The sequence below is a fragment of the Eufriesea mexicana genome, unplaced genomic scaffold (genome assembly GCF_001483705.2).
Source record: "Eufriesea mexicana isolate 0111107269 unplaced genomic scaffold, ASM148370v2 scaffold4744748132, whole genome shotgun sequence".
NCBI classification, from domain to species: Eukaryota; Metazoa; Arthropoda; class Insecta; order Hymenoptera; family Apidae; genus Eufriesea; species Eufriesea mexicana.
Window position 1 is genome coordinate 18759 of NW_016907911.1, and position 21765 is coordinate 40523.

Here is a 21765-nt window from a genome sequence, read left to right on the forward strand (position 1 = left end):
GGGGGTTGCCGCGTGTGGTTGGACAGAGAGGACGCCGAAGAAGGGGGTGAAACAGAGGGAACACCGGATCCAACGCGCTCGAAGGCTGTTGCCGACAGGCTGAACGAGGGAAGAAGGGAGAGAAGACGCGCAAGGAGGGAAAGTGAGAGACACGGGGTTGGGTTCGCGAATAGAGGGACACGGTAACTCTAATAAGGGGAATTTTGCATATTCCGGCTCCCGTGCTGCGATCCACAGCTACACCGACTATGCTGCGCACCCTTCCTCCCTCGTTTGCATATACTAGCCGTACTGCGAATAATTTAACCCACACCACAACCCCCGGCGAAATCCCTACGTCCCGGGACCCTGCACCGGCCTCCGTGCCGTGGCCGGAGGGTGGGCCCAGGACCTTCTCACTGGCTGCTGCGTGCCAGCCTGATAAAAGAAATAAAGGGATACAGAGGTGTCGGACAAAGGGACTGATTATGCGAGGGAACAAATTCGTTCCATCACGCTTTGCTGCTGCAACGGAAAGGTTAAATGTGGCAAGCTGATAGGGGTGAGGCTGGGGGTACGGACCTGGCTTGTAACGTGGAATTTTCTTTTTTGTCTAATTAAACGGCTACTTGGAAATGCTGTGGGTAATTATTCGAAAATACATCCACGATGATGGTTTTAGGTTAGGTGGTAACGTGGACCAAAATGGTGCACGTTATTTTGTCTTCCTTGTGTACTGGGGGGTCAGTAACATTTTTATCTGGGACTATGTACAGTCAAAATTTTGAAGATACTTTTGTTATAATGAATTTACATTCGGTTAACACTTTCACTGCCAAAACCACAAAATTTAATATTATTTTTAGAATATAATGACGAATTATCAAACAATAGGGTAAAAAAAGTCATGCAAATTATTAATGCCTTCTATTATAAATTCTCTATTTATTTACGTTGTTTGAATATTCAAAAATTGATTAGAATGAAACTGGTGACCACCATGGCAGTCATCAAAGTGTTAAAAATAATTCGTATTGTTTTTAATTTCTCCTCCTCATGTTCGAATCTTCGAATACCCTTCGGTTTAAATTATTTGCAAATTTTGAAAACCTACCGAGGGATCTATCTGTCAGGCTTCGAATGTGGAAGCAATTCGTCGAATGAGAAAAATGAGAAAAATAACTAACCACGTGTTGTCGAAGATTGGTGGACTCGAGGAGGCCGCTGAAGAAGCTACGAAAACGGCAGAACCAGGTCCTGAGCAAGTACTCGGAGGCGATCAGGGGCGAGCTGAGCCATCTGGAGCGACTGAAGTTCAAAGCGATCGCGGTGATCGAGATCCACGCGAGGGACGTTATCGAGAAGATGTACCGGGCGAGTAAGTGATCCAAGCGGCCATCCGATTTTCAATCTAGCCGGCTTATCCGACCAACTCTTGCAACATTTTTCCTCCCTCTGCTGTCCGCCTTCTTATCCAAACCCTCTCTCTCTCTCTCTGCTTTTCGTCCTCCACGAGGTCCAAATGCAAGCCGCGAGCAACAAATTATTGGTTTTACGGGATTTGGCCAGATATCCGCGATGTCGCGACGTTAGAACGACTGGCATCGCGGTTTTCCATCGGCCGTCGAGCGTTCCTCAGGATCTCGTAAATTCATCCGGTCGTATTGTGTCGAAAATAGACGAGTGGCCAGAGAGATTCCGGCGCGTGTATTATCCTTGCATCCGTGGAAACAATTTGCCCCGAGCTATCGGCGAATATTGCTAAGCGAACAGGTGCAACGTTTGCGCAATGTGCCCGCGTAAATTCGCGCGTCAATGATTTGCCCAGGGACGCGTCGCCAATTAATGCGATTCCGCGAATTAAACTAATAGACGCGGGGTCGACTGATTTCGATGTTTCGCCGCGCTGATTGAAACGGGATTTGCCGATACATTTTCGCTGCAAAGCCGATTTTCGACCGCGTTTCGCAGACTGCAAGGACGTGTCGGCCTTCGAGTGGCTGTCGCAGCTCAGGTTCTATTGGGACAAGGACATCAACGACTGCATCGTCTGGCAGACGAACACGTACTTCGTGTACGGGTACGAGTACCTCGGAAACACTGGTCGCTTGGTGATAACTCCGCTCACGGACAGGTAAGATATTTTGTTTCGCGTGGTGGATGACGAAAGAATGGGAAGTAGGCGAGGCAAGATAGCTAAAGGAAATGTAGCTTCCCGATGGGTCAGTGTCTTTATGGTAGGTGCTTTGAATAAGAATAGATCTGCCAGTGGAGACCAGGTATCGAATTATGGAAATTTAACCATCGAGTTATGCAAATTTTACTTTCCTTCCGAACCTCGAAGACATAAGAATTCCTATAATAGATATTATCTATTACTAGAGTTAGTCGTTATAATAATTATGATAAGTATAACAGTATAATCCTCCTCTCGTAGAAAATTTGGAAATACTAAGTAATCTTATTACACTGGTGGTAATAATTACGGATGATAAGAAAATACTGACTAATTTCGGTAATCAAGAATTACTAAATTAATAAATAATACTAAATTATAAAAATAATTGTAAATTAGGTACCTACAAATTTTCTATAAAAGGAAGATTCCTTCGAATAATTCTACAAGACAAATATATCCTCGGGACGCCATAGTGGGTATAATAATTATAATATAGTATAACAATATAATCTTTCCCTCGTAGAAAATTTGGAAATACTAAGTAATCTTATTACACTTACACTTATTACAGTAATAGTAATAATTACAGATGATAAGAAAATACTGACTAATTTCGGTAATCAGAAATTACTAAATTAATAAATAATACTAAATTTCGTATCTTAAAATTTTCTATAAAAAGAGGATTCCTTCGAATAATTCTACGAGACAAATATATCGTTGGAATGTCATAGTAGGTATAATAATTATGATACAGTATAACAATATAATCCTTCCCTCGTAAAAAATTTGAAGATACCAAATAACCTTCTTATATTAATAATTATGTTGCTCGTAATAATTACAAGTGATAAGAAAATACTGACTAATTTCGGTAATCAGGAATTACCAAATTAATAAATAATACCAAATTCTAGAAATAATTCTAAATTAGGTACCTTCAAATTTCCCATAAACAGGAAGATTTCTTTGAATAATTCTACAAGAAGACACAGATACATCGCCCCCACGTCAAAATTCGACCCCGATTCGACAACAGGCATTAGCGTAACATGTGTCGGTCGAAACGTCAACCCTTTAAGACAACCCTCCTCGAGGCAGAAGCTCACGAGCCATTCGTTACGACGGTTGGCAACAGGAAACGGGGTCACGTGTGAAAGCGATTCCCCATTACAAATGCGTGAACCATTCCAAGGGCTGTTAGCCGCGTGTCGATGCCGGGATACGGGGTAATTAGGTCAGGAGTCGTGACGATTACCGATGGTGCGCGAGCTTACAATTACACGCGATCCCGTGGCAACCCGCGCCCTGTTAGCCTCGCCCTCGCGATATTAACTTCGTTAAAGCTAATGAAACAAAGCATACCCGACACTGACTGCAATTCGCTCGCAAATTGCCTGAAACTTCAGCCATACTAGGGGACCTGGATCGTCTGGAACCGCCGTTGTCCTTTGTCCCGCGACCGATTCGAAGAGTCGCAAGATCAAACGCGACGATGACGCGGATGTAATGGATGTTAATCGACGATGAAGAAGAGCTGGATTTCGGGAAAAATTCTCTCACCGTTCCGATGTTCCTCGAGAGAGAGAGAGAGAGAGAGAGAGAGAGAGAGTAACGTGGACGGAGGAGCTACCTTGACTCGCGGAATATCCACGAAAGCGTAATCAACGTTAATCAACGGTTCTTGGACTCAAGCCGACGAGTGTGATCCTCGAAAGTTCGCGAGGCAACTTCGTGAACGCGAAGAAACGCTCCAGCGACAAATTTTCACCAGGGAACACCGCCGGAGGCGTAATTAACGTTAATCAACGAGACTCTCGCCGCCCCGGCGAGGAGAAGAGGCGAGGTCTTTGAATCTTGATGTAACTTCATCAATTATGAGGGAAAACTCGGATGTCAGCGTTCGATTAGGGCACGATGCACGTGATACAAAAACAAATTACCCTAAGCGAGTCAAAAAATTTCCAGTCATTAAAAACGGTATTCCTAGATTCATTTTACACCTGGATCGTTTCATCGTTTATTGACAGCTGTCTTCAAAATCTAAGATAAATTTTCTTTATATGTACAATTTAAACAAAAATAATTATGGCCCAGTAAAGACTCTAATCTGAAAAGTATCTCCATGATTTCCACGATTTCTAAATCAACGAATTACCTCGTACGAGTCGAAGAATTCCAAGTCGCTGTCATATATTAAATCTTTGCCTCGTGAAGAATACCAGAAGTCCAAGTCTTCAAACCTTCAGATATCGCTATGAGATATCGACTCGATGTAAAAGTACCGTAATGAAGGCAGTAAATGACGCATGACGTGAAGCTTTTAAGGCATAGCGTGTCAATTAGACCGCAGTTCAATGCAAGTCAGATGAAAGCACTTAAAATTCACGCGAACAAAATCCAGCCGCAATTTCCTCCGTGCAGAACTGAAACATAAGCCGGCTTTGTGTACAGAACCGCGTAATATACGTCAGTTAGGACACGATACAATCTCTCATGATGGCCGCTATCGAGAGGGAAGAGCAGTTTGCGCGACGAGGAACATCAAAGGAAACGGATAGCTGGCTGGAGGATAGCAACGCCGGCTCAGGGACGATACTTAACGCGGTATCGATTTAATCGCGATAAAAGGGTTTCCAGCCGCGACACTCTAATTTATGGACAAGTCCGGCCATCCCGATACATTTGTTCCCCGACCCGGAGAATTTGTCTTGAGGAAAGAAGAACGCGACGTGGCCCCCGGCGAGCACGATTCCTCGTAGCAATACGTCGCGACCCACCCTGTTAGACGTCGTCGACCCACCCTTGCTCGCCCCTTCCGTTGCAGACGGATTAAACGACGAATCGCTGCGTGCTCGATTTTGCGAAAACGTCCACCACCAGTGGTGACTATAGCGAACCATCTAGGAACAGATATCTCTGATAGTTAGAATTTTCTTTCTAACTTTGCTAATTTGTGTCATCAGCTTGCTTTACCCTGATCGATCACGGGTCAGAGATCCGTGATGTCAAACGATTTCTCGGCGGGATAAATTGACAGCAAAGAGTTTGATTTGGTTCCACTTCGACGGTGTAGATGTTACATAACGCTGACCACCGCACTCCACCTGTATCGTGGGGGTAGTCCCAAGGGACCAGCCGGAACGGGGAAGACGGAGACCGTGAAGGATCTTGGGAAAGCTCTGGGGTTCAACGTGATCGTGCAGAACTGCTCCGAAGGGCTCGATTACAAAAGTATGGGCAGGTTATTCTCCGGCTTGGCGCAGACCGGAGCATGGGGTTGCTTCGATGAATTCAATCGGTAAACAATTTTGTGGCTTAGCTACTCAGTATGATTCGATTCGTTTGGCACTGAGTGATCCTTCGAGTTGGTCCACGTTTCAAGCATTGTCCTCCGGGAGAACGTAATTACGTGAAAGACTATTGACACTAAGTTGCTTCGATACTGGCCAAGGACACTTAAGGTTGTCTTCAAAGTCAAAGTTGCATCAGGAAGAACAATTGTCAAGTCGTTCTAGGCCATTCCAGGTCACTTTAAGGTCAATCATAGTCGTGTCAAGTATATCTCGGTTGAAATTATTTCGTGTCCTGTCAAAGCCATTTCTAAATTTCTAATTTCTTAAATATAAATGTCTCAATTATTCCGATGTGTACGTACCTGACACGAAATTTATTTTGTTTCTCGAACAAAGATGAAATCGTGGTAATTTTAACTATAGCTGTCATCGTAAGTTTCGAATCGATTGACAGAAAGCTCGTAGATGTTCGTGGGATAACCCAGAGCTAGGAATCTCGTGGAAGCGTGCGGCAAAAATTATGGAGTCGACCAATCGAATTTATTTCCTCAAACGGCAGCATAAACATCGAGGTCTTATCGGTGGTGGCGCAGCAGATACTGTCAATACTGACCGCTCTCTCGCAAAAGCTCACGAGATTCGTGTTCGAGGGCTGTGAAATATCGTTGGTGCACACCTGCGGCATCTTCATCACGATGAATCCGGGCTACGCGGGCCGCACCGAGCTGCCCGATAATCTGAAATCCATGTTCAGACCAATCTCGATGATGGTGCCAGACAGCAGCATGATCGCAGAGATCAATTTGTTCTGCGAAGGATTCGAACAAACGCGAGTGCTCGCCAGAAAGGTCAGTACCATCAGGAATTACATCCTTCTATGACACGTCTAACCACCCTGTTCCCCTCTCATGCTTCCTCTCTTACAGGTGTTCACCTTGTACACGTTGGCACAGCAGCAATTAAGCAAGCAGTATCACTACGACTTCGGGCTGAGAGGTATAGTGACCTTGACCAGGTACGCGGGAAAGAAGAAGAGGCTCTATCCAGATCTGCCTGACGAAGAGGTAACTCCTTCCTCCTCCATTCAAATTTTCTCTATGACAACAACACTGTCGAACCTATAAAATCCAATCTTCCATCATCGCGACCGCCCAAGTCTTTAACCTTACGGCCAATCTTCATCCTTTATCCCTTTTCTCCGCCATTCTTCCTCCATCTTGTTTGTACTCCGCTCTCTAAACCTAGTTTCTGCTCTGTCACCTCGCCGTCACAATAGCCTCGGGATACAGCTTACGCGACTACGTTCCATCCGATCGCTTTACCGCGATCAACGTGGCCCGATCGTGCGATCCGGCATTAAACGTTACGTGATCGGTAAAAGGGGCAAACGATGAAAGTCTGTTGAAACGCGCTCAGGTGATCATCCTCGCCATGAAGGATATGAACATCGCTAAGCTCACCTCGGACGACTTGCCGCTGTTCCTCGGTATCACCGGCGATCTCTTTCCGGACGTCGAGGTGCCGTCGGTGGATTACGAGGAAATTATCGGTTACATAACCAAGGAGGCCATCAAGCTGAAGCTGCAGGTAATCTCGCGACAGCCTCCATAATCGAACGAGACCAGCAAGCTACGAGGCCTCGATCCTCGCTGGCGCATCCTTTTTAATAAAAGGCGCATCGATCGGCGGAAATAACGCGGTCGTAAAATGGCGAATTTTACTGCTCGCATGTTGTTCGCTGATAATCCACCGGCTGGTCGTAATTCGATCATGCTGCGCTCGGAATGGGTGGAAATCGTTTCTATTCGATGGGAATTTTCGTCAGAATTTCGATCCGAATTTCAACCGATCGCCTTCAGACGCCATTAGCATAGCAATCCAGCCGGCTGCGCGAACTTCCGGAAGTGCGCCAGTTTACTCGGCTAACGTTGTTTACAGCCTATTCCCTTGATACTGACGAAAGTTATCGAGCTGTACGAGACGATGAATTCGAGGCACTCGACGATGATAGTGGGCGAGTCGAACACAGCGAAGACGGTTACATGGAAGGTGCTGCAGAACACGATGACGACTATGAAGAACGACAAGAAGCCAGGCTTCGCCGCCGTTCACGTCTACCCCATTAATCCAAAGGCGTTGGACCTCGCTGAACTTTACGGAGAGTACAATCTTAGCACCGGCGAATGGCACGACGGTGTCATATCCTCCATCATGCGAAAAACCTGTTCAGGTACTGTCCCAGTTTGCCCATGCAAAACGAGCAAAGTTGACAGGCTTCGTTATTTTTGACAGACGATAGCCCTGACGTGAAATGGATCCTCTTTGACGGACCGGTGGACGCTGACTGGATCGAGAACATGAACAGTGTAATGGACGATAACAAGGTAGCTCCATTTTCTGCAAGATTCGAGATTTCATTCTCACGGATTCTCAGGGATTTATTAATTTTGAGAGAAACGGCGAGATCTCGGAGCACGGACCTCTGCAAACGCTCCTGTGACTATTGGATGTTCGATTTTTCGGAATCACGAATACCTTCTACCTTGGGTTTTCTTTCCACGGCTTTAAATTTCCCCCCAAGTTTCCAGCTTCGGTGTTCAATTTCCTCCCGACTTTGGATTTCCTCCATTCCTCTTGTTTTCCCTGAAATCTCTGACTCAAGGATTTTCTTCCCCCCGAAGAGATTTCGCTTTTGATCGATACGTACATCTATCCCGCAGGTTTTGACTCTGATAAACAACGACCGAATCACGATGCCAGATCAGGTGTCGTTGCTGTTCGAGGTGAAGGACCTAGCTGTCGCCTCTCCGGCCACGGTTTCGCGGGCAGGGATGGTGTACAACGACTACAAGGATCTCGGTTGGAAACCTTACGTGAACAGCTGGCTGCAGAAGTACCAGAAAAATACGGAATTCGTGGAAGAGGTAAATTCGACGATTCAAACCCGTGTTTACCGATATACAGGTTAACCCTGTTGGTAAAATAATGCGTGACACAGATGAGTAGACTGTTCCATTCCCACGTGGACGCCAGTCTGCAGTTTAAACGACGAAAATGCCAGGAACTTGTCCCAGTTCCCGAATTAAACGCCGTTCAATCGTTGTGCAAGCTTCTGGAAGTGCTCGCTACCCCTGAAAATGGGGTTGAGTTCACGGGAGATGTGGACATGTTCGCCAATATTTGCAGAATGTGGTTCTTCTTCTGGTACGATCCAAAGGGACAAAAAAAGAAGATTAAACCTTCCATCCAGAGGGCAATTTTTCTACAATTTTATCGACTTAATATTTTATCAGCTTGATATGGTCTATTTGTGCGTCGGTCAACGAGGAGGGTCGCTTCAAAGTGGACAATTTCATACGAGAGGTCGAAGGCACGTTCCCATTGCGAGATACCGTATACGAATACTTCGTCGACTCACGATTACGAACGTTCGTTTCCTGGGAAGAGAGATTGCCTTCAGTGTGGCGAATTCAACCCAAGTACCATTGGAAAATTTTTATTCTATCAATTTTCACTGCCACCTTTCCAATTTTTATTCTCGCATTTATTTTCAAGCTATACAGAGTATAGTACAGTGTGTAGAGTACATAGTACTCTATATACATATATACATTATAACGTATATAGTACTACGTATACTCTGTATAGCGCTGTACCCTATTCGAAGGATTCCCTTTTGTCATGCTTAATTCTCCCGGGAAAAATAGAAATGAGTCACGTGAAAAATTCAATAATAATTTGAAACTTCAGCACACCCTTCTACAAGATAATCGTGCCTACAGTGGACACTGTTAGATACGAGTTCATCGTGAGCGCTCTGCTGAAGAACCAATACCCTGTGCTCCTGCTGGGTCCCGTAGGCACAGGAAAGACATCGATGCTCCAGTCAGTGCTGAATTCCCTAGACGAGGAGAGGTATAGCGTGCTGACGCTGAATATGTCCGCTCAGACTACCTCGAAGAACGTACAGGTGAGCCCGGGTTTCTAGCGGAAGATTGACTCGTTAAGGAATGCAAACGGAGCATTTGCATCGGGACAAGTTGAGCAAGTTGCGCGTGTTTTAGGATGCGCTGGAAGGCAGGCTAGAGAAACGTACCAAGGGTGTGTACGTCCCTGTGGGAGGTAAAACCCTGATAGCGTTTATGGACGACTTCAATATGCCTATGAAAGAGATATACGGATCCCAGCCACCGTTGGAATTAATTCGACAATGGATTGGATACGGTTTCTGGTACTGTCTGTCAATTTTCTTTTCCTATACCCTATCTCTGATTACTCGGTGGATTTATGAAGGTACGATCGAGAAAATCAAACGCGGAGGATTATACAGAAGCTGCAACTAATGGCGGCCATGGGTCCCCCAGGTGGAGGGCGAAACGTTATTACGAATCGCCTGCTCACGAAGTTTAACGTCATTAACGTGACGTTCCCGGCCGAGAAGCAGATCGTGAGGATATATGGATCGATGTTGAATCAGCATTTCAGTGACTTCCACGCGGAAGTGAAGGGAATATGTGAGTGATGGACAAAATGGCCGAAATTGTTCATCGAAGTATGTCGTAAATGACAAATCGAATTATTAGTCAATTGAATTATTATTGTTTAATTAGTCAACGAGATAACACTGTCCACCATCGGTTTGTACAACAACGTCATCCGCAAGATGCTGCCAACCCCTGCGAAAATGCACTATCTGTTCAACCTGAGGGACATATCGAAGGTAGAAGCAATCTCTCGAATCTGCATTTTTCCGATGGCTACATGTTCTTCGTCTTTATCAAACAGGTCTTCCAAGGACTGCTACGGAGTCACAAGGACTACCAGTTTTCCAGGCAAACCTTCCTTCGTCTATGGGTGCACGAAGCCTTCCGTGTCTTCTGCGATCGACTGATAGACGAAAAGTAACGATATTTCGCAAAATCCTTGCAAAAATTTCCTCATACCCTGACTCAAAAAGGTGTCTTCTTCTACAGGGACAGAGATTGGTTCGTAAATCAAATTGGTGAACAACTCGGGAAGCATTTCGAGCTGACTTTCCACAATATTTGCCCGGAAAAAAGATGTCCCCTGTTCGGTAAGTTGGATTAAGAAGAAAGACGTCGTATCCCCGAGTTGGGCCTAATCTGAGCGCGATTTAAGCCCCAGTCGGTGTAATCCAGGTCTAACTCGGTCTAAACCTGACTCAGTTTATTCGAATGTAACCGGAATCTAATCCAGACTTAATCCACGGCACTCGCAGGTAGTTTCATGAACGTTTGGGACATATACGAAGATCTCACCGACATTGGTGCCGTAAGGACTTACATAGAGAGGCAAATGGACGAATATAACGCGTCCAGTGGGGTCGTTCGACTGAATTTAATACTTTTCCGTGACGCGGTCGAACACATTTGTCGCATAGTTCGAGTGATCTCTCAGGTAAGTACCTTCCACGATCGTGGACAGCTCGCAACCTCCGTTTTCAGAGACGCTTTGACCGCCACGTTGGTCATACATGACCACGGTTTCTCCTGTGACGCCACGGTAGTCATTAGTGACCAAAGCGCTTAAACTACCTGAATTGTATTGAACTACGTTGAATGAAAATTAACAGTTAGCGCATTTTGAATATAACCTCTAATTAGAAGATACTTTGAAAGTGGCGCCATAAGGAAGATATATGATTTCAGCATGGCAGTCAAAGGGTTAAGATATCAAAAAGGATGACAGAACGAAGCATAATATAAAATTACCATGATAGCCTCGTGGCAACATGCTGCTGATAGGAATTGGGGGAAGCGGAAGGCAATCACTGTCACGTATTGCCAGCTATATGTGCGAGCTGACCACCTTCCAGATCTCTGTCACGAAAAGCTACAGACTACCCGAGTTCCGCGAAGACTTAAAGTCTCTGTACCTGAAAACAGGAGTTGACAATAGGCCCACCACTTTCCTCTTCAACGACACCCAGGTTATCGAGGAACAATTCCTAGAGATTGTCAACAGCATACTGAGCACGGGAGAGGTGACTAATCTATACAAGAGCGAAGAACTGGAGGAGGTAAGTCAAGCTTCGAATTTCATCCCTTACCCCTCTCCTTCGATCCAATCTAGCAAGTCCATATCCCTTGATCAAAGATCTAGGGCGAGACTGGTATATAAATTCAACCTGTTCTCTGAACCAGATTAAAAAGAGGCTGACAAAGGAGGCTACGCGTGCTGGACGCATACCAACAACAGAAGCTATCTATTCGCTGTTGATCGAGAGGGCGCGTGCCAATATGCACTTGGTGGTGTGCATGAGCCCGATCGGCGACGCGTTCAGGAACAGATTACGCCAGTACCCGGGCCTGATCAACTGCACGACCATCGATTGGTTCCTGGAATGGCCGAGGGAAGCTCTCCTCGAAGTTGGCAACAAGTTCCTCATGAATCTCAATCTGACGCTCACTATCACCGGCGAAAATAAAGCGGTTGGTCTTCGGCTGCGCCTTCTACCGCCCCTTTCCGGCCGATCGATTCCATTCGATTCCGATTCCTCCGGAATCGAGACACGGTTCTATGTGGGAGAGAAAGAGCGAGATATGGAGAGACGGAGGAAGGGTGAACCACATCCTCGCCCTCTCTATTTCGTGAAATCCGATTATTTTCCTCTCGACGGCTTGCCCTCGCTCCGTCTGGCGAGGTTCCTTCCGGAATGCAATCGTCCGAGCGTTTCCGGCGATCAGGCGCTTAATATTTTCGAATTTGCCTCGATCGCGTATCGTGCTTCAGCTGCTCCAACATCTCGAGAGCTTTGCCTCTCCAACACCGGCGACAGGGGTCGGAGCTTTCTCCTCCGTTTCCTCTTTTCCCTACCGTTTTTATTTCTCCTCGTGCAGGGCCTGCATCTACCTGCTTCGCCTCGAGTATTTGCATACCTGCGAGAATATTTATTTCCATGCACGTGCGCGTGATCGCGGCGTTAAATGAGTCTTGATGCCCAACGTACGAGGTTCTTTTCCTGACTGACACTGCTTTGCAGGAACCACGACAGTCGGCTACAGCGATACCTCTGCCGCCGCTGCAGGAACGAATGCGGGACGGAATTGCGGCGACCTTCTCTCTGATCCACGAGACAGTATCACAGTTTTCCAGCAGAATGGCCGCGGAGATGAAGCGCTACAATTACGTGACGCCGGTGAATTTCCTTGAACTGGTTGCAGGCTATAAAATGTGAGTCTCTGCTAAAGTTCCCGGCCAGAGATCCCGTTCGCGAGGGTTTTTCTTGAAAAATTCGCACAGCCCTCTGTCGGGAGAAACTACCTGCAATTTGCTCCTGTTTAGACGAGCCTTTGTAAGAACTGTCTGACGCTTCTCTCGCAATTAGACGCAGATTTTCCTCAGAAATCTACGTGCACCGTGTATCTCTAGCTTTATCGCTTAAATTATTCCGGCTAGCCGATGTCAAATCCTCTCCGAGGAGAAGGTATTCTTCTCGGAAGGGGGATTAACGAAGCAGCATAAAGATCGGGAATAGTTTGGAAAGGAGAGCGAGAAGAGGTAAACGACGCGTCAGTTCGATGGTCCTTATGGTTTCAGAATGCTGGCGGAGAAGAGGCAGGATTTGGCCAGCCAGGCGAACAAACTTCGCAACGGTCTCTCGAAGATCGACGACACCCGCGTTAAAGTGAACGAAATGGCTGCGGAACTGGAAGTCACACAGGAGCAGGTTCATAAATCTACCAGGGAATGCGAAGAGTTTCTGGTAACGATAGGTGCGCGTCATCCTCTAACGCTGATGTATCGTCATTGGGTGCAATTAGATCGATCCACCGAAAGTTACCACGAACTTGACCCGCGGCTCATAGCGTACATAGAACAGATGTTAATGCAGAGGTTAACTCTTTGACTGCCACGCCGAAATCACGTATTTCGCTCTGGATGCCACAGGAGTATTTTTATTATTCAAGGCATATAATGGCAGAATAATAATTAATTGGTGATATAAGACAACATTCTTACCTAATGCAGCGTTTATCTTATTGACAGTCACGGGTGACCACCATGACGCTTTCGGTTCTATTCAAATGCAATAAACTGTCAATTTTCATTTAATTTCGATAATTGTAAGTAGTTCATGCGCTCTGGTTACCAACGACCATCGTGGCGTCAGAGGAGAAGCTGTGTCCTGTCATATATGACCAACGTGACAGTCAAAACGTTGACAGATCTTAACAGAGTAACCTTGCCCCTTTAGTAGGGAGCTAAAATTTCCTCTCACTTACAATTCATTACAGATATATCTTTATCCCCTAACACAGGGTATATTAAATTTAAAAATATAATTTCAAACTGTCAAAAACACGTGGACCTTAGCTTTTATATGTCAAGAATCACGATATCAAGCTTCTCGTCCCAACAACTGTCAATTGATTAGAATTCTATCTTGTTCATCCATGATAATTGTGACATTAAGCTAAGAGATACGTAATCGTTCAATAGCCTAATTTTCGAATGATTTTCCAGTAAACCAGAGTCGAGACGCAGACGAGACACAGAAGACGGTGGCCGCTCGATCGCAGCGGATCGGGGAGGAACAAAAGGAGTGCAAGAAGCTCGAGGAAATCGCTCGAGCTGACCTCGCAACTGTTGAACCAGCGTTGAACGAGGCCATGAAGGTACCATCCCTGACACTAATTCTTCCATCGCCCAGTAATACCGTTCCGGTTCGTTTGCTGCTCGTGATTAAGCGCTTGGAACGGTGTCAGGCATGGAATTTTCGTTGAAATAGGGAACTCTCGATCGCGAGCCGATATACGTCTTTATTATTTGCGGCCGGGGCGTCCAACTTCTCCCTGTTCGCGACGACCGGTCGGCTCCTTCAACTTCGCGTTTTATGCACGCCGTCCGAAAAAGTTCCCGGCCAAAGTTCGCCGGCAGATTTTATGGACGACAGTAACACCGGACGTGTTACATAAATTCGTTCCGTGGACCGCTTTGTTAAGAAAAATCCCGACGAAAATACGGCGACGATGTTCGACGTCTAATCGATCGTGAAAAAAGATAATAAGCTCCCATCTATCTGACCAAGATATAGAATCCCGACGAGAATGTTTGTTTTCGAATATTCGTTGTTAAAATACAGCGCAGGTTGAACGGTTTGCCATCCGATCGATCGCGACCAATTTAATATATTCCTTTGACCGCTTTGCGAAACTGTAAAATTTCATTTTTGATACATGTTAACCGGAGAATGGGTCAATATAATAAATCTGTCGAAAGACCAAAGTTCCTGCGAAGGGTTAATTTTTTATTATGCATATAGGGCAGTGATAAAGCTATCGATTGTTCCCGTTTACCCTCGTGATCACGGCATGTACGAAATCTCTCCTTCGATTTCACATTCATCCATATGTATAGTCCAATTTATCGGCCTCGAACTGGCGAACAGCCCCCGTATCTCACCCTATCAATTGTTATCCACGACACAGGCTCTGGATGCGCTCAGCAAGAAGGACATCTCGGAGATACGGTCTTTCACGCGTCCGCCACCGAAAGTCGAGATGGTGATGGAGGCAGTGATGATCCTGAAGACCTCGGAGCCAAGCTGGGCGGAGTCGAAGCGTCAGCTCGCCGACGTGAACTTCCTGAACACGGTATGGCAGAGCACAGATCGACGATACGAAAGCGCGCTACCCTCTGACCGAGTAAAATTTCACCCGGTGTACCGTGTCTATGGATTTTCAGCTGCGGGACTTTGACAAAGACAACATCTCGGATAGGACGCTCAGAGCTATTTCCAAGTACACGTCGAACCCGGAGTTCGAGCCGGAGAAGGTGGGCATGGTGTCGGTGGCAGCCATGTCGCTGTGCATATGGGTCATCGCCATGGAAAAATACGGGAAGCTTTACAGGTGACTCTCGCGAAGACGAACGTCATGAAGGAGAACCGAGGAAGCTCGAATCCTTTCTCGGTTCCTCGTTCCAGCGGAGCAACCGGAAGAAATTGCACGGGGTTAGCTGAGACCTCTTTATTGAAATCGCAGAGTCGTGGCGCCGAAGAGAGAAAAATTGCAGGCTGCGCTGAAGTCTCTGAGAGACAAGGAGAAGGCTCTGACAGACGCGATGCAACAGTTGCAGAAGCTGCATGAGAAGCTGCAGAAGTTTCAAGAGATGTACGACGCGAAGATGAAAGAGAAGGAAGAATTAATCAAGCTGGCAAGTGAAGAGAATAATCCGTTTTGAACCTCGTGGTCGAAAATGAAACTGCGTGCACGTGAATTGGCCAGTCGGTTTCATGCAGTTCTACTTGCGCGGATTTTCGCAACAGCGGAAAGTTTCGTTTGCTTGCTATTTAACGCGTTAAACGCCACGCCCTCTAGGGACAGGCACTAGACTTTCCGTTCGGGCCTCACCGGTCCGTACGGGGCCGTATGACGGCTAACTGTGACACGAACGTAAAACCGATGTGGCGTTTAACGTGTTAAAGGCTGGATAGTACTACTGACTTAGTGGAATTGCGAGTTTGCATGAGCTACATTCAGCCTAAATTTTTGGCTCACCTTCCGATCCTAAAACTTCCAGTTTCGTCATAATCGAAGATCGACTCTAAGAAGTCTAACTCTTCGCTCTCCGGATCGATGAAATCTCGGTTCACCGCGATTCCCGTTTAAATTTCTTTCCCAATTAAATAATCTCGACGATCTTGTATATTCCGATCGGATGTCCCAACGAAAACCGGTCGATGGGATTTACGCGAACGATCCAGCGACTAAATTTCAACTATGCTGACTCGATTCCACTTACAGTTCCGCGTGTTTTCAGGCGGAACTATTGAAGCTGAAACTGGAACGGGCCGCGATGCTGGTCGACGGTCTCTCGGACGAGAGAATCCGATGGGAGAAAACCGTCGCATCGTTGGCTGAGTTCTTCGACTGGTTGCCAGGTGATTGCCTAATATCCACCGCCTTTGTGTCCTATTTGGGCCCGTTCGTATCCAATTACAGGGAGGAACTGATAAGCATGTGGATGAAAGAGGTGAGCTAGCTGATTCGGTCGTTTTGGTCCAGGGTAATCATCGTAATTCGCGAATGTGTCGGGAGAACCGTTTTTCTCCAGAAGCTGGCAAAACCTTTCGTTTGCGTTCCTTCGGGATCAGATTGCACGAATATCTAGATCGCTCAGATATGTGTTGTATTTCTTTGATAGGAGATTAAAATTTATACAAGCTTAGCTCTGTATTTCCATGTATTACCCAAGGTTCCATAATTTTATATACATACTATATAAATATTGCATAAATAATAGTCTGAATAAAATTAAAGGTGGCGAGCAAGGAAATCCCAATGTCACCGAACCTCGACTTGAAAGAGTTCTTAGTCAATCCCGCAATCATCAGGGACTGGAACATACAGGGGCTACCTTCGGATGACTTCAGCACTGAGAATGGAATCATCGTGACTAGAGGAACAAGATGGCCGTTGGTGATCGACCCACAGTGTCAGGCAGTGAAATGGATCAAGAATATGGAGGCTGGGAACGTACGTATCCTCGATTTCAGTAAGAAAACCGAATTAATCGAAGAAGAATCTCGACCGATGAAAAGCTCCGGTCTTAAACATTTCCTCAATTTCACAGTCGCTGAGAGTGATCGATTTTGGACAAGCAGATTTCGTCAGGGTGCTTGAATACGCGATCCAGTTTGGCAAACCGGTTCTCCTAGAAAACATCGGCGAGGTGCTCGATCCGGTGTTAAACCCCATCCTTGAACGAGCGTTGGTGAAAGTAGGTACGTAAATGTCTCGGTATTGGACGAAACCAGCATCGATGAGGCTAAATGGAAATTAAATCGTGACACGGTGTGTCGAGCAGAAAACCAACTGATGATCAAGTTCAACGAAAAGATGATCAGCTACCACGACAAGTTCCGGCTGTTCATCACGACGAAACTCGCGAACCCCCATTACGCCCCGGAGATATCCACTAAAACGACGTTATGCAACTTCGCCATTAAGGAACAGGGTAACTAATTGTCTTATCGTGCGTCGGTTAGAAAAGGGTAGAGAGAGAGAGCGAGAGAGAAAGAGAGAGAGCAGGGTAAAGCGGATCGAGGAAAGGAGAAAGAGGCGGACAGAGGAGTCAGGGACAAACTCTGGAACCTTATTATCCTGTGCGCAGGACTGGAAGCCCAACTCTTGGGAATCGTGGTCAGAAAAGAGAAGCCGCAGCTCGAAGAACAGAAGGACAATCTGGTCTTCACGATCGCGTCCAATAAACGAACCCTCAAAGAGCTCGAGGACAAAATACTCCAGTAAGATATGCCCAAGCTTCCTAGATTTTCGCGAAACATGATAATAATAGGGGAAGCAGCACACGTAACGCAGAGAGTGGAAGAAACACAAGGGATTCACGTGTCCCGTGGTTTCATGCAGTTTACTGAACGTGGCTGGAGACACTCTGCTGGACGATCTGGATTTGCTGAGCACCCTGCAGTCGTCGAAGGCTACCTCGAGCTCGATCGAGGAGTCGCTGGTGGTCTCTGAGCAAACTGAGAAGGAGATAGATCTAGCCAGAGAGGAGTACAGGCCGTGCGCGCATCGCGCCGCGATACTCTTCTTCGTTCTGAACGACATGAGCCTTATCGATCCGATGTACCAATTCGCCCTGGACGCATACATTACTTTGTTTATGCTGTCGATCGAGAAGAGCGCGAGAAGCTTAAAGCTCGCCGAGAGAATCGACAGCCTGAACGAATATCACACTTACGCGTTGTACAAGTACGTGCTGGCTCGCCTGACACCGTCAGTCTGTTCTTTTTATCATACGTTATGTCGTTCAAAGATACCCTCCCTATCAGGAACACCTGTCGGGGCCTGTTCGAGCAACACAAGTTGCTATTCTCGTTCAACATGTGTATGAAAATCCTGGACGCTCAGGACAAGATAATTCCTAGCGAGTACGCGTTCCTACTACGGGGTGGAATCGTTCTGGATAAAGAGAATCAGCCAGATAAACCGGTAGCCTGGATGCCAGACGAAACCTGGGATAATATCACGGAGCTGGACAAGCTAGCTGGATTTCACGGGATCGTTTCTTCGCTTGAACAGTTTCCACGAGATTGGCACAATTGGTACGTGTTCACGGGAATTATTGTTTTAGGAGTCGTTATGGGATAAGGAATAACGTTTGCACCGTGTTTGTTACACCGTATGGTGTTTAGGTATATCAGCACGGAACCAGAGCACACACCCCTGGTAGCGGAATGGGAGACGAATTGCACCGTGTTTCAGAAGATGCTGGTGATACGTAGCTGTCGTCCAGACAGGATTTCCTTTTGCATCGCGAACTTCATCATGCTGAATCTTGGCCAGAGATTCGTCGAGCCACCGGTACTCGACCTGAAGGCGGTCCTCGACGACTCCGTCGCACAAACTCCGCTAATATTCGTCCTTTCGACTGGCGTTGATCCTACAAGCACCCTGATGCAACTAGTCGACAGCCAGGAAATGACTAACCACTTTATGACCCTGTCTCTGGGTCAGGGACAGGCACCCATTGCCACTAGGTCGGCTTTACGTAAAATGCAAATTGAGAAAACCACCCTAACCTCTTTGGACCTCTTCTAGAGGGATCGATTGGAAATATCATTAAGCATTACGTTTCTTGAAGTCATGTTTGTATTTCAGAATGATAGAGGTAGGTGCGAAGGAGGGAGCCTGGGTGTTCCTCGCGAATTGTCATTTGTCGCTCAGTTGGATGCCAAAATTGGACAAGATCGTGGAGACCTTAGGGGCCAGCAGAACCATACATCCACAATTCAGGTTAGCCTGCGATTGTAGACGCTGCGTGAGCCGATAATGAAAGGGGTTTCGGCCAATTGCAGATTGTGGCTTAGCTCAAGCCCGACTCCCCAGTTCCCTATATCGATCCTCCAGGCGGGGATAAAGATGACCACGGAACCGCCGAAAGGTTTGAAGGCAAACATGAAACGGCTTTACAGCTTGATAACCGAGACCCAGTTCGAGCTGTGCCAAGCAAAGACCAAATACAAGAAGCTTCTCTTCGCCCTGGTATTCTTCCATGCTGTTCTACTCGAGCGTAAAAAGTTCCAGCAATTGGGCTGGAACGTCGTCTACAGCTTCAACGACTCCGACTTTGTGGTAATTTCGTCAACTAGTCACGATTGAAGCAAGGCCGAAATATCTCGGCAACGATATTCGGGAAACTTGGTCTTTCTGCCCCGTTTCGTGCCAACGCTTCGTGTTTTTGATCCTTTTCGAACCTTCCACTTCGAAACGTGCTAAACCAGGGATGTAAAACGAAATGGAAACATCGAGTCTTCCTCTCGAATAGGTGTCCGAGAACCTCTTGCAAGTCTATCTTGACGAATACCCGGTGACTCCATGGGAATCCTTGAAGTATCTCATAGCGGGTGTCTGTTATGGCGGCCACGTGACCGACGACTGGGACCGCAGGTTGTTAATGACGTACGTTCAACAATATTTCACCGAGGAGGCCCTGACTGTGCCTAATTATCGTTTGTCATCGCTACCAACCTATTACATACCGAGGGACGGTTCGTTGGCCTCCTACCAGGATTACATCGCGGTCCTACCAAGCGTCGACAAACCGGAAGCATTCGGTCAACACCCGAACGCGGACATCACCTGCTTAATCATGGAAACCAGGAACATGTTCGAGACACTGATGGGACTTCAAGTTCAGGCTGTTACCAAGGAAGAAACCACCAAAGAGGAGAAGGTACTTTGCATACTCCTAATGCATATAATCGATCGTTGAGAAGTAAATAAACGGGACCTTTTATTTCCCAAGGTCATCCAATTAACCGTGGACATACTGTCGAGGATACCGAACGACATCGATTACGATGTCACTGTAAAGCTGATAGGTGACAAGAAAACGCCGTTGGACGTGGTGTTGCTTCAGGAAATACAACGTTACAACGTGCTACTGCGGAAAACACGCAGCAGCTTGAAGGATCTTCAACGGGCCATCAAAGGATTGGTGCTGATGTCTCCGGACCTGGAGGAAATCTTCAACTGTGTATACGAAGGACGGGTCCCCTCGTTCTGGCTGACAGCGTATCCCTCGTTGAAGCTGTTGGGTGCCTGGACGAGGGATTTAGTCAGCAGGGTGGAACACTTCAATGAATGGGCTCAAACTACTCATCCACCGTTGCTGTTCTGGCTGGCCGCGTACACCTTCCCCACCGGCTTCCTTACCGCGGTATTGCAGACATCCGCCAGGCTCTGGAACGTGTCTATCGATTCCCTGTCTTGGGAATTCACCGTTTTTACGATCGACGAATCGACCATAATCGAGCCACCAATGGTAACTCGAGACTTTGATACCAGGGATCCTCTACGCTGCGTGTAACACAGTTTATATTTGCCAGTCTAAGACACCGATCTAAGACACCAATCTATGACACCCTGGGTCCAAGTTAACGCCTCGTCGATGGAATGAAAATTACTTGCTATGGAATGAAAATGAAAATTACTTTGAAAACGTACAACATCTAACTATATTAAGCTTCCTTTCAACAATTCGACTTCGAAAAGCCGAAGAATATAAATTCACCGATCACTTCCGTCGACGTAGCGTTGTTAGCCCATGATAAAATCACGTCTGTCGGAAATTACTCGTAGCAGTCGATACGAAATCCTTTTGTTACCTTTTTCCACCCGGAAACAAGGCATGCAAACGCGGGCGTACACGACGGAAATCAATCCAATTATTCTCGTTGCCAACGTCGTCTAGACCTGCCTTCAATGCAACGAGGAAACGAGCCGCGGAAAAATAAGGGGGGATAAAGAATTCAGCGTCGCGATATCGCTAGAAAACGGCGGCGTGTGTGCCCGCCTCTAACCGTGTGTACATTCCATTACAGGACGGCGTGTACATACGCTCCATCTTTCTGGAAGGCGCTGGCTGGGACAAGAGGAACAGTGTCCTCGTCGAGCCGACCCCCATGCAACTTGTTTGCAACATGCCAGTGATTCACTTCCGGCCTGCGGAACAGCTCAAGAAGAGAACCAGAGGTAACGATAACGCATGAAAAATATTGTCCACCGTGCCGGGAAAGAGACATTCGTCTTTCTTTCAATTTCTGTGCACAGGTCTCTACACCTGCCCCTGCTACTATTATCCTCAAAGAAGCGGGGATCAAGGACGACCCTCGTTCGTAGTGGCGGTCGACTTAAACGCGGGTACAGAGGGTCCGGATTTCTGGGTGAAGAGAGGCACTGCCCTGCTATTAAGTCTCTCTGCATGAGTTTCCTATTAATCGTTGTTATTATTGTTGTTATTAATTAATTAGAACCAGTGTTT

At 46.6% G+C, this 21765-nt stretch overlaps 1 protein-coding gene across 1 annotated transcript in view; it reads left to right on the forward strand.

The window, feature by feature from the left end:
• kl-2 (dynein heavy chain 2, axonemal kl-2) overlaps window positions 1-21730 on the forward strand; it is a 38294-nt gene extending 16564 nt beyond the window's left edge. The window contains exons 24-63 of the mRNA XM_017896716.1: window positions 1182-1357; window positions 1951-2113; window positions 5235-5459; window positions 6014-6302; window positions 6381-6518; window positions 6871-7041; window positions 7393-7684; window positions 7747-7838; window positions 8175-8378; window positions 8453-8658; window positions 8748-8933; window positions 9205-9424; window positions 9519-9685; window positions 9748-9968; window positions 10065-10174; window positions 10240-10355; window positions 10428-10532; window positions 10698-10854; window positions 11195-11494; window positions 11619-11906; window positions 12458-12648; window positions 13015-13190; window positions 13942-14093; window positions 14907-15071; window positions 15163-15329; window positions 15462-15633; window positions 16240-16452; window positions 16740-16955; window positions 17053-17203; window positions 17287-17436; window positions 17593-17725; window positions 17847-18191; window positions 18272-18544; window positions 18635-18979; window positions 19101-19235; window positions 19298-19574; window positions 19768-20175; window positions 20248-20766; window positions 21326-21476; window positions 21555-21730. Of these exons, the coding sequence (XP_017752205.1) occupies window positions 1182-1357; window positions 1951-2113; window positions 5235-5459; window positions 6014-6302; window positions 6381-6518; window positions 6871-7041; window positions 7393-7684; window positions 7747-7838; window positions 8175-8378; window positions 8453-8658; window positions 8748-8933; window positions 9205-9424; window positions 9519-9685; window positions 9748-9968; window positions 10065-10174; window positions 10240-10355; window positions 10428-10532; window positions 10698-10854; window positions 11195-11494; window positions 11619-11906; window positions 12458-12648; window positions 13015-13190; window positions 13942-14093; window positions 14907-15071; window positions 15163-15329; window positions 15462-15633; window positions 16240-16452; window positions 16740-16955; window positions 17053-17203; window positions 17287-17436; window positions 17593-17725; window positions 17847-18191; window positions 18272-18544; window positions 18635-18979; window positions 19101-19235; window positions 19298-19574; window positions 19768-20175; window positions 20248-20766; window positions 21326-21476; window positions 21555-21709 (8320 nt within the window). The 3' untranslated portion in view covers window positions 21710-21730. The remainder of the gene's footprint in view (window positions 1-1181; window positions 1358-1950; window positions 2114-5234; window positions 5460-6013; window positions 6303-6380; window positions 6519-6870; window positions 7042-7392; window positions 7685-7746; window positions 7839-8174; window positions 8379-8452; window positions 8659-8747; window positions 8934-9204; window positions 9425-9518; window positions 9686-9747; window positions 9969-10064; window positions 10175-10239; window positions 10356-10427; window positions 10533-10697; window positions 10855-11194; window positions 11495-11618; window positions 11907-12457; window positions 12649-13014; window positions 13191-13941; window positions 14094-14906; window positions 15072-15162; window positions 15330-15461; window positions 15634-16239; window positions 16453-16739; window positions 16956-17052; window positions 17204-17286; window positions 17437-17592; window positions 17726-17846; window positions 18192-18271; window positions 18545-18634; window positions 18980-19100; window positions 19236-19297; window positions 19575-19767; window positions 20176-20247; window positions 20767-21325; window positions 21477-21554) is intronic.
• The last annotated feature ends 35 nt before the right edge of the window (window positions 21731-21765 follow it).